This window comes from Sprattus sprattus, assembly GCF_963457725.1.
Source record: "Sprattus sprattus genome assembly, chromosome: 11".
NCBI classification, from domain to species: Eukaryota; Metazoa; Chordata; class Actinopteri; order Clupeiformes; family Clupeidae; genus Sprattus; species Sprattus sprattus.
Window position 1 is genome coordinate 20,677,742 of NC_137909.1, and position 14,356 is coordinate 20,692,097.

Consider the following 14,356-nt stretch of genomic DNA (forward strand, 5'->3'; position numbering starts at 1 on the left):
TGTGTGTGTGTGTGTGTGTGTGTGTGTGTGTGTGTGTGTGTGTGTGTGTGTGTGTGTGTGGAGAGAGAGAGAGAGAGAGAGAGAGAGAGAGAGAGAGAGAGAGAGAGAGAGAGAGAGAGAGAGAGAGAGAGAGAGAGAGAGAGAGAGAGAGAGAGAGAGAGAGAGAGAGAGAGAGAGAGAGAGAGAGAGAGAGAGAGAGAGAGAGAGAGAGAATGCAGATAAATGTGTAAATGAGTGTGATTATTTTTTTTGGTTATTTAGTTTTTTATTGTGAAGGATGTACAGTGAAAGATAAGAAGAAGCAAACTGATATTTAGTTTTAGCTGACCAAGTCCTTTGGAGAAGAGAGCTGTGATGAAGCCTCCATGCATAGGATCAAGGAGGTTAAGAGAGGAGAACGCCTTTAATAGTGAATGCCATGGCAACAGTAGTAGCTGACAGAACTCTGTTCTCAGCGTGGATCCTCTCCCCTCCAGACTAACCCAGAGAGCTGCACTGACAGGATAGCACAGACAGGCACAGTACTGGGCTCCACACACACACACACACACACACACACACACACACACACACACACACACACACACACACTCACACACACACTCACACACAGATTCCTGCACCTAAGAGCCACCGGGGCAGACATCACCCTAAGACCCGGGGAATGCCTCTGCTGGTAGATCGGCTTATGATGGCATGTGAAGGGAGAGATCTTTACTTATCCCACCATAGACAGAGACGAAGGCCTATGCGTGTGATTATGGGTGGTTCTCTCTTTCTATGGTTCTCTTCCTATGCTCACTTCCATAGACACAGAGTAGAGAAGAAATGTGTGTGTGTGTGTGTGTCATTCTACACTTTTAAGAACTACAGCACTAAGCCAACAGTGAACAAAAACCTACAAGTGAAACTTAGAAGAATGGAGTAAGAGAGTAGGGCACACCAGAGTTTGTGTGTGTGTGTGTGTGTGTGTGTGTGTGTGAGAAAGAGAGAGATTGAGAGAGACAGTGTACTGTATGTGTGTGTGTGTGACTGAGTGAGAGAGTGAGCCAGAGAGTACTGTATGTATGTGTGTGTGAGCCAGAGAGTAGTGTGTGTGCATATATGTGTGTGTGAGCAAGAGAGAAGTGTGTGTGTGTGTGTGTGCGCATATGCGTGTGTGTCTGTGGGCCAGAGAGTAGTGTATGTGTGTGTGTGTGAGCCAGAGAGTAGTGTGTCTGTGTGTGTGTGTGTTTGCACACTCTTGGGAACTGAACATTGGTGGGGAAGGAAGGTCTTTGCGACTTACACATATTTATGGGGGGGGCGGGGGGCAGCTTGCTTCATCAGTGGTAGCGCCTGTGCCTGAGATGACTAACTTTGAGTTGTTTCCCTGAAGGCACTGAAGCCGTTCAACTTGTACATAAGAAGCCTATGAGTTTTTTGTTTTTGTTTATTTTGTATTTCTACTCTCCTTGGTAACTGTACTAATATTGCCTAATTGTACTGTGTCTAAAAAGAGAGAGATGACTTTCTTATAATTTTTTTTTTTTTTGCTCAACAGCAGCAACGAAATACAAAGCTTTTCTCGTCTCAAGTCAGAAACTGCTGTCTCATCTATTACATGCCAAAATGTACCTTCATCCAACATTACCAACGTGTGGACATTGTAATAATGTAGGTTGCATTGTGTATACATCAAGATTTCAATATAAAGCTTTGACCACATCCCATCTCATTTAGTTATTTTCTGTTTGATGAGTGTTTGCCAGGTGGTTACCAGTGGTTGCTCAGGTGCTGTTTTTACATGAGCATCACTTGAAATATAATCCATTCATCTAATTGCATAGAATTACTGCTCATAAATATGCAGTTATTGGGCAAAGTTCTCAATTACATGACCCTTTACTAGCAGCATGTATTTTCTGTTTTGGTTTGGTACTATTTAATGGTCTCATTCACCTAGAAATGTCCAAATATATACCTCTTGGGAAAAATCTCCGATGTTATACCACCACATGGGCTTTCCACAGTTCATAACAATAACAGGTAGCCTATCTTAATATTCTCACTTGTGTACAGCAAAACCCCTTAAAGTGAACCCTGTCCTCCTTGCATTTTACTTCTGAAAGCATATATTCCATGATGATATTTTGATGACTCAGTGCATAAGCGATCATTTATACTTTATGAGGAATAGCCCAGCATGTAGGTTATTGCCAGTTAATGACTGTTCCTTGGGCATAGTTTTTTATCTAAGTATTTGTTCGTGGGCATTAAAAGATTTTATTTCATTTATTGTCATATTAATCGTTCAGGAAATTATTTGTTATTTATCTTTGCCACATTCATTAAAATACAAAGATTTGGTGAATTAGATTTCCCATAGGTCTACTCCATAATGATTTCCGTTATCACTTTATCAGTTGGATTCGAAGATTATTTATAATCCCATATTTCAATTTATAAGTAGGCTGAGCGATTACAACTTTTATTAATACCGCAAGCCAGTAAAATTATCACCCAGCATGAGTGTGTAGTGGACACAGGAATCCAATCTCCCTGCTCCTGAGAAACCTGTCTTCGGGGCAGCGGACGTCAGCGTTATCCAATGAAGCGCCACCATAAGACCAGCCCTTCCCTTACTGATGGCTAAAAATATCAGATGTTGGCAGGCTAGTCCGCGGGGCATGGGTGGAATAGTGATAGGAGGGCTGAGTAGGCCTAACCGATGAGCTCTGGGCAGATTGAAAGGAGTGCAGCGCGAGCAGGTTCATGCCGGTTTGCAGGGTGAATCTCACACACACCCCACCATCCCTCCTCCGTAAACTAACCGCTGACTTGGCATCATCTCAGCCAGCGTCCAGCTCATGGGGTTTCAGACACTCAGCACGACATCGTTCTATTTCAGCCCGGAGATGACTGCGTTTGGCGACACAACACTCCGTGATGCAGCCGTGGTGTTCATCTGAGCTCGTGATACCCTTCGTCACCAAATGGCTTTTCCAGATGCCATGGTCCACCTCGTAAACAGCCCTTCAGCTGCCTGCCAAGATAATGTTATGCATTCCCCTGCAACACACGCTTTATCTCCCTCCGTTACCATCCTCAGTGATAAGTGTTAACATGCACATACCAGCTTACAAGGCGATCTGTTAAACGGCACACCTGGATTTGTTTGTGTCGGTCGGGTCTCATCCTCCCGTCACCTCTCGCTGACACGCCGATGGCATTCCTCCTTTAATGACCCACAGAGTCGACGGGTGTAGAATTGCGCACCTCAGGATTCTGAGAAAGGCAACCCACGTGTGGAAACCAAATCCCCTGGGTGCGTGTCTTGGAAACGATCACTTTAAAAACGAATAAACAGTTGCGTACATTCACACATGAGGCTACTTATTGTTAATAGTCTAGCCCAGGGAAGCTGTTGTGTTTTCCAGAAACTCCTTGACATTACACAGGGTCTCTTCACCCTGAGGCCTAATGAGTAGGCCCACAGGCTATATTTCAAACCAGTGAGACAGTGAGGATTGAAATGTATTGGAAACTGACCAATAATGTTAGCGTAAGGGATTAAAATGGCTCTGCTAGGCATCCCAGTGTGCCAGTGCCCAAGGGTCATGTTTACAGTTTTGAAGTCACCATGGGCCCGATCAGATCACTTTCTCATTGCCCCTCTTACTCTGGTCTCCTGGCCCTGGTTTGTTTTTGACCAAGAGGTGGTTTGCCCCCCACAACCAGTTTAAAGGCATCATTTTTCTCTGTGCATGCCTCTACTTCAGCACACACACACTTCAGCACACACACACACACACACACCTGTTTTCCATATGTACAATGGAAGAAAACAATCTAGAAAAATGAGAGAGCACAAACAGTTTGAGGGTGGTAATTCATAAATACTTGTTTATTAAAAAAAGATGTTTTACATGTTTAAAGATTCAGCACTTATTTGTTCAAGCATAACTGATGGCAAATACAGTGACAAACAAACCACCATGGTGCTTTCACAACTAATAGTTTGAATTCATTACCACATCTAGCAAACATTTACTGCCTTCGCTTTGGCTAGCTTCTATTCAAGCACAGCTTGCCCACTGAAGTTGTGCACAAGTACCACTGCACACAAGAATGTTGTCTCTTTATAACTTCAAATCTAAATACAATGTCATATGCGTATACCTTTTTATATATATATATTAAGTCACATTAAATTGTGAGATGGGTAATTGAAGATTTTTGGGCAATTCCTCTCGCGCCCCCTTCCCCCACTGTGTGTATAAACAAAAGACATATGGGCCATATGTACACATTTACGTGCGAGCGCTCCATAAGACGGCACCCACACACTCAAGGTTAAAAACAGGATCAATGTAAACACAAGCGGGCACAAATGCCCAAAGAGTCAAACAAGATTTTTTTTCTTTTTAAAAAGGTTTATAGACGTATGCATACATATACTGACATACATACATATAATACATATATATATATATATGTATATATATTATATATATATACTATGTGCATCTGTATACGTGTTTACAAATAAAAAAACAAACAAATAAATAAATAGCTCTTCTATGTTTATACATTCTACTCGAGCTGTGTACATTCCAAATCTAAAAAGCTCTGATTGTGAGATATAGAGTAGGGAGGACTCGCAGTCCTCGATCAAGCTTAACCAGCACACAGCGTGACCTGCTTCTAGTAACGGGCACAAAAAACTTCCGTCTTTTTAAAACTAGGCTATATGCTGGGTAGGACGCAGTGCGTGAGGAAAACATTCAGTCCAGCCAGAAGACCTGCAAACCTTGCTCAACCTGAAACTGGATCCCAAGCTATATCAGCTCTGGGACTCACAAATTCAATTTCCATATTTCCAATCCCCTGTATCTATTGCTCGCTCTCTCTCTCTCTCTCTCACACACACACACACACACAACCTCACACCCAAGTCGCTTACCATCTTTGCTGCCATGATTTGATAGCATGTAAGAATTCCTCAAAAAAAAAAAATAACAAACTTATAAAACTGACAATGAGGTTATTGGCGTGTGATTTCATTATTGTTCATAGAGAGAGCACCAAGGTTTTTTTTCGTGTTTACAGACTGAAGAGAAACTAGACCTCTTGTTGAGGAATGGATTTGTGGTCCCTAATGTAAAATAAGCTAATAATTCAAATGAAAATCGAGGGAAAAGAATCCAGTCCTACAAAGTAACCCTTTCCTGTACAGAAGCCATGTCATCCATGTTTTGGAGAACAAAAGCCTAGCCAAGACCCTCCCGATGTCACAGGCCATAAGAAAAGCCATCAGACCTCCTCCTGTATGTGAGAGAGGGGACTATGGACGTCTCCATCAGGTATACGGTGGTGGCGTGGCCTGCTGTCTCTGCCTCAGTGCCAGCAGCTGTCTGATGAATGTCCATATTTCAGCAAACAGTGACCAGTAGGAGGTACACCTCTCAATGTGATCAAAGTCAGTGGTCCTCAACACAGGGACCTGGAGATCCCCCCTGCCCTGCATATGCGTAGAATCTCTAGAACACATCGGCCATCTATTCTAGATCACAGAACCACCCTTGATCCAGCTAGTCAGGAGAATTTCAACAACACTGACTGATCAGTTGTGCTTGGGCAGGGACAGACAGAACGATTCTAGGGTGGAGGGGGTTCTCCAGGAGCGGACATGAGAACCTCTGATCTAAGTTAATATAATGGGGACTCGGAGGACCGTGAAAGCCTAGCGCCTCCAGCTCGGTACTGCTCAGTGTGTCATCACCACACCTAGGCATAATCCCTGAACTTTGGATCAGATCTGAAATTCAGGTCTCATTTCTGTTTGTCACCATTTATTGCCATTTGACTGTAAAAATGAACCTTTGCTTTCTGAGTGCCACAGACCATGTGAGCTGATTCAGGCATGCCAAGCTTGATCTCAAGCAAAGGCTCAAATGGTTTGGGATGGGAACTCAACTGTGCGTAAGAAGCAAGTTACTCTTGAAGGGTTTCTGTAGGGCATCTGGTTGACTTTGAACCAGGAGCGAAACCTTCAGGAGATGCTTTAAATACAACAGTGTAAGACTAATGAATGGGAGGGGAACTGTCCATGCACAGCATCTGACGACTGCACTAGTGATAATAATGGCTAAGGGATCCCTGCACATAACATGTAAATCTCTTCTCCTTAAGCTTTGGTTATAGAAATAAGTTAAGGAGCAACACCATAGGGTGTCCAAAATAGGTGCTTGTGCCAGATCGGCAGTCAGCCCAGAGCTGGTGTGGGTCGGAGCCAAGTCAAGGCCAGATCCCTGCCAGAGATCTCCACTACTAGAGGAGTGTCAGAGAAGGAAGACCCAATGGAAGACTCCAGCTATACATTCACATGACATGCCATGCTCCTCACACTGTGCTTACCCTATGGTCTTCTCTAAAACTTGGTGGGTATAATGTTTTATAAATGATGTGTAAAATGGCCAGCTAATCACATGCAGAGAGAGAGAAAGAGAGATGCAGAGAAAGAGATAGAGGCAGAGAGAGATAGTCAGGGAGAGAGAGAAAGAAAGAGAGAGAGAGAGAAGGCTACTGGTCTTGGCCCAGTCTACGAATAGGTGCACAATGAGAGGTAAGAGGGTTGGGTTAACAATCTAGCTCAGTGGGGCTGATCATTACTGATCTGAAGCTCGGCTTCACTAATGCTGGTTTCCTTCATACACAACCCAAGATGGTGATATCCAAGGCAACACTTACCCATGAAGGACTTACCCACCTTTCTAATTCAAAAATGACTGCAGCCTTTCTGTCCTCTTGGGAACATAAAAAAAGCAATGTCTTTTGAGGTTCAAGAGTTTCCAGAATTGCTCGTATTATTAGAAAAAAGAAAAAAATGAAAAGAAAGAAAGAAAGAAATCAACTGAGAGGATCAAACGCATGAGGGAGTAAAATCAAACGGCTTCTGATTCTCATTGTGGAACATTAAAGCGGTTCCATTTCAATCACCCTTCCATCCTCCCTGGTAGGCTAAGGGCTGAACATCCAAGAGAACCCCAGCTGAACGTCTGAGGTGCATTGCTTTAACAGCTACAAACCCACACAGAACACATCCCACTGACACACAATCACATCCCACTTCTGTAAAACTCCTTTGATATAGCAGGACAACAAGTTTTGTTTAAATATATATATATATATAGGAATATATAAATGTATATTATATAGGTATATTCAAATATTTAAATACAACCACACGGATATGGCATAGCATAAAATAAGTGTACCTAATCAGGTCAGGATTAAACTCAGGAATACTTTTTTTCTGACCACATCTTTCACCATGAACAGAAATATTAACCTGATGCTTGAAGTTCTGAGAGGCAACCTCTGGATTTGAACATTTACACACCTCTGTCTTGGAGCTATAAAAAAACCTTCAGCTCAACTCCAAACACATACTTTCCTCAGCCCAATTTTTTTTTTGGAGCAAACTATCAGTCTGCCTAAAAGTACATTCTTAGAAGGGTTTATGAAGGCTGAGGGAAATAAGATGGCCGGAGTTCTGTAATGGTTTTCACTCCGGTTCTAAACAGTGAAATCTCCTCCTCCGTCTTTCAATCATAAACAGACTCAGGACAAGTGGTATTTGTGGTGGGTATATAAACATTTTTGGAATTTTTAAATGATTTTTTATTTTTTTTGGATGGGTATCTGGTAATTAGTCAGCCTGAAGTTTGTCCTAGTTGATTAGGCTTTTGTAGTGGGGTGGGCAGGGCAAGTGGGCCCTTGTGCTGGTTTCTCAGGAGCGGGATGGAAAGAGTGCATGAGAATTTAGACATGAAGATGAGGGCAGCAAGAGGGAGGGAGAGAGCAGGAGAGGTAGAGAAAGAGAGAGAGAGGAGGGGAGGGATGGCACCTCTACAAACATGGTGCCATTTTGTGCGCCGAGTTCACTGTGCTTCATGTTGGCTGTGTGTGTGCGTGTATGCTCCACACAGGAGGATTATGGGTAATGGGGGTGTTGTAGGTGAACTACCTCACTGCCTGATTTCGTCCAAGGACACACGGCTGGGATGGAGTGTGTGTTGTGCGTCTCTCACAGGACTGTGAGATGAATAAATGCACCACCAAAGCGGGAAAGTGTGTGTTCTTGTAAAACAGACAGTGTGTGCATGTGTGTGTGTCATACAAGGGGATATCAGACAGGAGGTTGAATGTTAGAGGTGAAAGTAGTCTGGAGCAGCAAGTTGAGATTCAGACACACACACACACTTATAAGTGCAAACAAGCACACACTCTGATGAACAGTGATGTACAGTTTTGAAGGTGGAAGAAATGAAACACCACTAATCTACTTAGGACAGGTAGATTAAGACACAATTCATATTGCATGTCTGCACATCACTGGATATAATTGCTCAGTCTGTGTATATAAAATTGGAAGAAAGCTATACTCTAGGATTATGGGTACATTTCACTTTGCAATTCTAAAATAATTTATACCAACAATATTGATATGTATATGCATATATATACATACGTACATTGTTATATCTACACATATATATTTATAGTAACACATACCATACATATATATGCATGTATTTATAGTATAGCCACACAAATACACAGGAGTGAATATACACAATGACAACAGAAAGAAAAGAAGAGCAGTGCGACACTGGGCAAGACTCAACCCAACATTCACTTCTTTCAAGCTCAGGCTTGGAGCCCCCAAACCAAAGGTTTGGAGGAGTATTGCTATAGTCAAAGAGGCTCTGGGTCTCGAGCCACCTCGGTCGGGGGAGGCCGAAACACAAAGTGTCAAATTAAGAGTATTGCTCTTAGTCGATTCCTTTCTCTTTTCTTTCGTACAGTTTATGCTCAGAGCATTCGGCTAGAGAAGGGAGGTTGTCTTTGAGAGGAAAGAGGGAAGAGAGAGAGACAGAGAGAGAGAGAGAGAGAGAGAGACAGAGAGTGTGTGAGTGTATGCAGTTTGCCCTGTGTGGAGCAGGCAGCCAGAGGTTTTCGGTGCCGGGGAGAAGAACCGACAGTTTAGAGCCACACAACCTGATGGTTCTAGAAGTCAGAGAAGAGATCTTGAGGACCCAAGTGAATTATAAAGGGTGCGATGGTCCGAGGCTGGTAAAAGGGATTGTCAATGAAAAGACCACCTACAGTGAGGAGAAGAGCAGAGAGACTGCGATTACTGACGTGTCCTGCAGAAGGCAGTGTTACACACTCTGTTTGGAGGTGAATGGGTGGGGGGGGGGGTGGGGGGAGTGGAGGGTGGAAGTGGAGGTTTAACTTTCTCTGCTCTTTCTGCTGTACGTGGGGTTTTCATTGCACCAGGCGTTATCAGGTTAATAGACATCAACAACAACTTAAGTTGAACGGTTATCACTTCAGACAAAATCAAACTGAAATGATGATCATAATTTCAAGAGGTGAAATTAAGGAGCTAAGACAGGTTTCCAAACGTTTCTAGTAGGAGGTCATTGATTGGACTGAATAGAAACAAATAACAAACAAACAAGGCAGATCATATGAGGACAAGGTTTCTTTTTTTATGTGGCAACTTGGAAGTTCAGACAAATGTTGTTAGTATGTAACTGACAAATCAAATCCAGTGATGTTTTTGGAGAGAGCTCAGCAGAATGGCTGCCATCAGAGAGGGTGAGAGACAGAGAGCGAGAAAGACAGAGAGCGAGAAAGACAGAGAGCGAGAGAGAGAGACAGAGAAAGAGAGAGAGAGAGAGAGAGAGAGAGAGAGAACCATTGGCCATGTGCAGTTCAGGTGGGCTGACTAGTTCCAGTTCAGGAAGGAGTCCCCCCCCCCAAACATGAAAACCCAACCACTGTGACCTTGCTTCCCCCACCCAGAAAAAGAGCAGTTACCATGGAAACAGCCATTGTCCCTGGGGTTCCAGGGTCTCTCTCTCTCTCTCTCTCTCTCTCTCTCGTCAGCAATGACCTAGTCCGTGCCACGGGCCAGCAGAAGCGCCTCTCGTCTCGACAGACACGGCCACACTCCCACCACTAGAAACCTCCATCCTTACCCCTTCTCATCCCCACCATCTCCCCGCCACTCCTTCTTAAAGGCACCCAGTGCAACTTTCGAGGCTTAAAAGTAAACATTCAATTTCTAGTCTTTTTTACACGTAGTAAGTTTCAATAACTCCATACCATTACATACCGACATTCAAGCAGCAAAGCTGAGACGTCGTTGTGTGGTGAGAACTGATAGAAAATCGATAACAACAACAATCGCCGCCATTTTCTTTATTTTTTGTAACCTACAATAAATAAAGCAGGCTTCCAGTCAATGGAAAAATGGCTTCTCCCCACCGGCGATTGTTGTTGTTTACGATTTTCTATCAGTTCTCACCACACAACGACGTCTCAGCTTTGCTCCTTGAATGTCGATATGTAATGGTATGGAGTTATTGAAACTTACTACGTGTAAAAAAGACTAGAAATTGACTATTTATTTTTCATTGAATGTTTACATAAAGTTGCACTGGGTGCCTTTAACACAGCAGAACCTGAGGAGCTATCTGGAGTAAGCTGATGAGAATTGCAGCCCTAACTTCAGAGTGGCCCTGAAACTGCTGGGTGGCGTTTGCAGTAATGGTTAGCGCTTATTCGTTAAACTTGACATGAGTGAAAGACAAGAGCCTTTTCTTAAACCAGCAAGAACATTTTAACCAGACGCTGAGAATATTGTGAGCTTCCGGAGTTAGCATGTTGAGGTTACCGTCACTGACTAAACATGTAAACAAAATGTCAGGTGAAATATAGGCTTTAATTCATCAACAGTGGTGCTGGTATTTTCATTTAGAAATTACAGTTGCCATGAAGCTATTTAATCGAGTGTTAGCAGCTTTTTAAGCTAATTTAAACTATTGACTTTTGGGTAATGCTTACATTATCTACGTATCTCCACGTTTAGCGGTGACATGTTGTAACTATCGCTGAAAAAATGTATCAATATTTTGTATTGCTAGGAATTGACATTGTGATCGAAGAGCAAAGGCTGCCACCAAGTTTAGTAGTTACTACACCGCAACGTTAGCACCACTAAGTGAGGGCCCTGAGTACCTGCAACAGAAAAGCACCTAATGTCTTAAAGGGGACGAGAACTAATGATTCAATGGAACAGATTCTAAAAGGGGAGCAGAACTAGTGACCCTGAAAAAGAAGTATCGACAGAGAACATACCTCTAAGAGGTAACATCCTGGGAAGGACCAATGCTGATTCAGCAGCGGAATCAATAGTGGACCTGACTCTGAGCAAGAGGCAAACAAGCCAGAGATAACAAATAGCCTTACATTGCCTCTTTTCAGCCAATGGCTTTACATTTTTCAGCTTTTGTCGAACCAATGGCCTTACATTTTTCAGTTTTTGTCAACCAATTTGTGATGGGGTTGGGGGGTGGTCCTGCTGTGATGAGTAGCATACAGAGGAGGAGTTGGCTTGAGTGTGTGTGTGTGTGTGTGTGTGTGTGTGTGGGTGCAGATGACGAGGCACTGTGTGTTTGCTTGTGCTGGCCCCATGGCAGAGGACCCAACTCAGACAGACCACAACTGAGACACTCACAGAGAGGAGAAACAAACACAACAAACACAACAAACACACAACAAAAACAACCAAATTAAAAAAACAGGGACAATTAGGTAGCAATGTCTCCATGGGGTCCCTTGTTGCTGCTTTCGATTCTTCAGTAGGTGGCTTTGTGTCGTCTCTGGTAGTTTTGAGGCCTATTTTGAGTTTCTGGTTTTCTGGTGTGTGTGTGTGTGTGTGTGTGTGTTTGTGTGTGTGAGTCCCAAATGGGTGGTCACAAAGAGAAAGGGGTGGTTGTAGAGGGACATGGTGAACCAGCCAACTAACCAGCCATATCTGATAGCCATGTGAATGATCAGAACAGATGCCTACCATGTGTGTGTGGCCAGGGGGGATGGGGGTGGGGTGGAGGGTTGCTCCTTTATCCTGAGCTCAGGGGAGTGTGACTCTCTACTTGGGTGACTGACTGGTTCTGGGCTAACTCCTTCCCTTGACATGTTGTCCGTGTGGCTAGTCTCAGTAGTTTGTATGGCTACACTATAAGACATGTTATGTTGCTTTCAGTTACCTGAACTGAACAGTTTAGTGACAGGAGACAGGAAATGTACTTGCTTGAGCGACATCACTTCCTGCAAATGTGACCCGGTTGCTAACAGTGACAATGGCAGCCTGTTCCATAGACATAAAATACGTATATATGTCTATGGCCTGTTCTATACAGTGTTACGTCTATAGTCAGACACACAAGCAGACAGCACCTCAGCTGTGGTAGGAGATAAAGGTTTATTATCATTATTAGTTTGTCAACAATAGTTTCCTTATACCTATACAGCTTGCACAATGCGCCTGTCACTTGTACAGAGATTGTGTCTGTGTCAGATCACATGGCCTAAATCCCTCCTATATATTAAAAAAAAAAAAAAAAAAAAAACAATAACAAAAAAAGGCTGGTATAATTTACACTCCAAGAATGAGGTAACAATTCACAGTACAAATCCTTCAAGTCTTTTTTTTTTCAAGAACTTACACCTGCATTTTTCTCAATAAAAGATAAAAACAATGAAAGAACAAAAACGAAGAGGAAAAAAAAGCACTTTTCAAATGATCTTCTGCTCAAAGTCCTTATAATCCCCTGTTAACCTGTGTCTTATCTCTGTTCCATCTGTACGTGTGTGCAATGATATGGAAGGGAATGAGGAAAAAAACAAAATAAAAAGGACTTTTTTCCTTCATTGACCTTGTGCTGGATACATGTCTATGACTGTGTGTGTGTGTGTGTGTGTGTGTGTGTGTGTGTGTGTGTGTGTGTGTGTGTGTGTCTATTTGTGTATGTGTGTGTGTTTGGTGGGCTCCTGAGCTAAAAGAAGGAGTAATGAGGGACAGGGAAGGCGGGATATTTCATGATGGGCAACAGAAGCATTCTCTTGGGTAGACCTAGGAGAGGAGAGAAGAGCACTCCACATAAGTCCAGCTCAAAAGCATCCAAAAACAAAACAAAAGTGGCTATGTTAACCGCTGTGGTATTGCCACACCAGGGCCAATTAAAGCCTTATATCATTCATTTATTCTGAGCTCTCAGGCCCAAAATGAATAGGAAAAAGTGGGTGAGTGAGTGAGTGAGTGAGAGAGGAAGAAAGAGAGAGAAAGAAAGAGATTGAGTTGAGTGTTGAGGGGTAGAAAAGGAAAGGACACACATTCATTACTCAAATGAATGAAAATCTTAATCATTTCCAAGTGCAGCTGTGCGTGTCGAGCTTTAACCCTGCCTCTCAGACTAATCACAGAGAAGTTGTTTCCATTTAAAAAAAATGTAACAAATTCAGGTTAGTGGTGGCATGCATCCTGGTAGCTCTCTAAAAGGGCTTGATTTAATTAAGAGCTCTCGTTTTGCTACTAATGACATGATTGACGGGAGCCTACGTTCCCTAAGACATGCAAAACACAAAAATGAACCTCACTTTGACAGAAGAAAGAAAGAAAAAAAATGGATTGAAATAAAACTGACACCGATATAGCATTCCTTCTAGCCATGTTCTACTGAACTCAAAGCGTGACGGAAGACATCTTTGTGACGCTGACAAAGATAAAAGGATGTTTCTGAGCGGTGGGAAGCCAGGTAGCAGCTGACACTGAAACAGACCTGGTTCCCCCTGAGCCGGGCCGGACTGGACCGGACCAGAATTGGGCCAGAAGCAGGTTAGAACTGTTCTAGGGTCAGCCGCTAATGAGCTGGTAACGAGCTGGAGGTAAATGTCGATTGGCTGACACCAGGAGTGTGTGTGTGCCTTGTTATCCTTCAGCTCCCACAGCTCTCACTGTGTCAGGGTTTTAAAGGGGGGGGGGGGGGGGGTGAAGGGGAAGGGGAGAATGGGGGTGGGGGGGTTGACTGGCTGGTTTGTTTGCTGGTACTTTATGTGGAGCCTTCATCATGTCAAAACTGTGTGTAAAAAAACAGATGCAAATCTTTGTGTGTGTGTCTTTGTTTGATTAAGTGTTTGCTTTCCAGGTTTTCTGGCAGTGGAGTGGTGTGTGTGTGTGTGTCCTTCCAGAAATCACAAAGCAGCAACAGAAGGCAGAAAGGTCACGTAAGGTCACGGCACCATGACAGGACGAAGAGCAGCAGACATGCAACAGCTCTGGGCTTTTCTCGTGGCACGCACATTTGCTTGGGGTCGCCATTTTCTCTTTCAGCTTACATTTAACTTTTTAGACTTTTAATCCTTTCTGAATTTAGTTTCTCTCCAGAAGCAACATTGGACAGATGTCTTGACAACCATCAGACCAGACTCTCTCCTTTACGCAGACATAGATGGGATT

General features: G+C 43.2%; 1 protein-coding gene across 3 annotated transcripts in view; it reads right to left on the reverse strand.

The window, feature by feature from the left end:
- Positions 1-7,620: 7,620 nt before the first annotated feature.
- Positions 7,621-14,356, reverse strand: part of strbp (spermatid perinuclear RNA binding protein) — a 98,449-nt gene continuing 91,713 nt past the window's right edge. For 2 of the 3 annotated variants that reach the window (XM_080848042.1, XM_080848043.1), the window contains exon 19: positions 7,621-9,149. In XM_080848042.1, the coding sequence (XP_080704168.1) occupies positions 9,055-9,149 (95 nt within the window). In that variant the 3' untranslated portion in view covers positions 7,621-9,054. Of the gene's footprint in view, positions 9,150-12,357; positions 12,974-14,356 lie in introns of those variants that run through there. The other variant, XM_080848044.1, reaches the window with a different exon arrangement.